Raw genomic sequence first — 3,155 nt, 5'->3', positions numbered from 1 at the left:
TGTCAACCTGCATTTTCTCAGTCAGGACACATGGATGATGTGGAAAAGGGCAAGATCACATACGCTTCAGAATAAAAGAAATTAAACAAAGAGAAATCTCTACTCCAACAGAACAGTGTCTGAGACAAAGGTGCGGTGGCAGAGAGAGAGAGAATCCTTGTGGAACAAGAATCGATTGGGTGTGATAGAATCGTAATGGGCTCATGTGCAGTGTATTATGCAGCGTATGGAACAGCGGGAGCGTCTGCATGCGACAGCAATGGGTTCATGTGCAATCAACCATGATTTGTCTGAATTCTGGAAAGAAAAAGGGTGAAGTGCTATCAGAAAGCTAGGAAAGATGAGAACACAAAGCATTTCTTCACGGGGAAAATTAAAGGCCTTTATTATCTTTTTCATTTTTTAAAAAATAAAATAACGGCCATAAAATAAAACTAAGGAAATATATTCATCTAGAAATAATCAAATAACCTATCAACGTTGCTCCTCTTAACGGCGTTAGTTTCTTCTTCCCATAGTAGCGTGAATCTTGACGAGAAATTAACGGTCGTTAGGGAACCGTACATATTTGTCGTCAGGCTCACGCAGCTCCGCCAAAGATGCTTCGTTATCGCACAATAATAAGAAGTCCCGGTCCCGCTCTATCGCCCTCCCCAAATCCCTTCCCCATGTCTCGGGTTATTTTTGAGCTTCCATCCGCTCCTTGCAAGTGTGCGATCACGAATTGAGCTGGCAATTTGGTACATTTCCCTTCTTTTCGTGATTTTTGTTTTTGAGTTTCTTCAGCTGGAAATAGTCTTTTGATTTGTTTGTTTTAGGGATTCGTTTGAAAGATCGGAAATTTGGGGGGCGGTGTCCCCTTTTTCTTTTGTTTTGGGGAGAAAGATTGGATCTTTGCCGTTGTTCTTATCCGATTTGATGTCTTCTTCAACGTCGTCGTATTGGTGCTACCAGTGCAGCCGCTTCGTCCGGGTGCGGCAAGAGAGCGCCATCGTCTGCTCCGACTGCCACGGAGGGTTCCTCGAGGAGGTGGGTACTTCCCCTCCTCCTCCCGAACTTAACGATTCCGAATCACGCCGCCGTCGGATCCCCTCTAACGCTGCGCCAGCCGACCTCGGCGCCTTCGATATGGCTTCCCGCCCTCTTCGGTCCTCCGAGCTCAGATTCCACCGCAACCGCCGCCTGTCGGCTGGAGACCGGTCCCCTTTTAATCCTGTCATCGTCCTCCGCAGCCCATCCAACGGCCGTCTCGGTGAAGATGTCACCGCCACCGCTAACAGCTTCGAGCTTTACTACGACGACGGCACCGGATCGGGTCTCCGTCCCTTGCCGGAAAGCATTTTGGATTTTCTGATGGGGTCGGGCTTTGACCGCCTCCTCGAGCAGCTCGCGCGGATCGAGATCAATGGCATCAGTGTTGAGGGGGGATGCGAGTATCCACCCGCGTCGAAGGCCGCAATAGAATCGATGCCTATCATAGAGATCGTCGATGAGCACATTGGGAAAGACTGCCATTGTGCCATCTGCATGGACCCGTTCGAGCTCGGGGCCGAGGCCAGGGAGATGCCCTGCAAGCACATTTATCATCAAGATTGCATTTTTCGCTGGCTTTCGCTCCGGAACTCGTGCCCCGTTTGCCGCCATGAGATGCCAAGGGATGTGCTGGCAAGGGACGCAACAGAAGCCGAAGGCGATGAGCATGCCGCCGCCCGTGGAAACGATGAGGAGACTGTGGGACTAACAATATGGAGGCTTCCTGGTGGAGGTTTTGCGGTGGGGAGATTCGCAGGGGGAACAAGACCGGAATTTCCTGTTGTGTATACTGAGATGGATGGTGGTTTCAACAACAGTGGAGCACCAAGAAGGATCTCATGGTCTTCAAGACGCAGCAGGTCGAGGGAGAGTGGAGGGATCTTACGGGCTGTTTCTAACTTCTTCTCATTCTTTAGGCTGTCACGGTCAAATTCTACTGCTTCAAGGCGAAGCCGAAGCTCAACAACTAATCCTGTATCTGCAGACAGGCACCACAGAAGTTCAATTTTCAGGAGGCGTTAACAAACTTGGTGCCTCATTCTGGATGAGATCTTCAATGTGACTGCTTAATGGTGGTTTGCAAACTTTGAAAGTTGGTGATTCTACGACAAGTTTCATTGTAAATAGTTAATATGCAGAAACGTCGTAGAAATTCTGATTTCCATGAGCTTAAACCTACATTATTCTTTTAGAAAAGCGCTACTAATATCTTCTTGGATGAAGATACCTTTTCTCAACTGGGAAACACGATCATTTTATGGTTTATTTTAATATTTATTTGATTAGGAAAAGGTTCCATGATGCTATTGTATTTTGTTGAAATGTGAAATTTGAATGATGAATCATATTCTATCTTTTTAACTTCTGTTAGTATAAGTTCTGATTCACAATTTTTTTTTCACTTTCTTAAACATCTATTGGGATGACACTAATGGATTCTTGTTGATAATTAGACTTTACTTTCTTCAATTCAAAGTTAGCCATCTCTCTGACTTAAATTGAGACGTTTACCAAATATCTTACTAACAGCTCGTTCTTATTTAGTATTTACATTAACAAAAAATAGGTTAAGTTTTTTTTTCTTTTTCTTTCTCAAGCAAATAGGATTGAAGACATTATCAAGGATCATTCTGATAGCTTGATTGGTGACAAGAACTAATTTCTCATTATGTTATCCGTAATAATTTTTGCTTGCAAACTCTTTTTTCTTCTATGAAATCTATCTTGGTGCTTCAGATTTTACACATGTGATCAAAGCTCTCATGGGTAAATCTCCTCCTTATGCACAAGCATCAAACAAGATTTCAGGGCATTTTTGCTCCTAAAAGAGTCATCTTGTCTGCTTCAATTTTCAGCACGTAAAGGGTTGTGCCTGAAGTTCCCTTGGTTTTTTTTTTCACAGTTAGTGTATCATGTTCTCCATTATCCACTAGAATGCACAATATAATTTCATTTAAACTTTTTTGTTGTATGTTAAATTTTGCAACGTATACGTTCATATGTATTTCTTGTATGCCATCCTCTCTAGCTAACCTTCGGAAAAACAGCTTTCTCAGTTTGCATAGCATGATGTTTATGGAATTGCCTTTACATCCAATGAGGGCTAATTCAAATTAAAAATT

The 3,155-nt window shown here is 43.6% G+C and overlaps 1 protein-coding gene across 1 annotated transcript; it reads left to right on the top strand.

Moving 5' to 3' along the window:
• Positions 1 to 635: 635 nt before the first annotated feature.
• Positions 636 to 2,398, top strand: LOC121982862 (E3 ubiquitin-protein ligase RDUF1-like). The gene is made up of 2 exons (XM_042535894.1): positions 636 to 740; positions 819 to 2,398. The coding sequence occupies exon 2, from the start codon at positions 919 to 921 to the stop codon at positions 2,053 to 2,055; it is 1,137 nt and encodes a 378-aa protein (XP_042391828.1). The 5' UTR covers positions 636 to 740; positions 819 to 918; the 3' UTR covers positions 2,056 to 2,398.
• The last annotated feature ends 757 nt before the right edge of the window (positions 2,399 to 3,155 follow it).

Source organism: Zingiber officinale, chromosome 1B (assembly GCF_018446385.1).
Source record: "Zingiber officinale cultivar Zhangliang chromosome 1B, Zo_v1.1, whole genome shotgun sequence".
Classification (NCBI taxonomy): domain Eukaryota; kingdom Viridiplantae; phylum Streptophyta; class Magnoliopsida; order Zingiberales; family Zingiberaceae; genus Zingiber; species Zingiber officinale.
Note: the sequence above shows the minus strand (reverse complement) of the source record. Positions and strands in the feature narration are given on the sequence as shown.

Excerpts from the sequence above, each read along its gene's own strand:
- LOC121982862 (XM_042535894.1), top strand. The coding sequence starts at position 919 with ATGTCTTCTTCAACGTCGTCGTATTGGTGCTACCAGTGCAGCCGCTTC.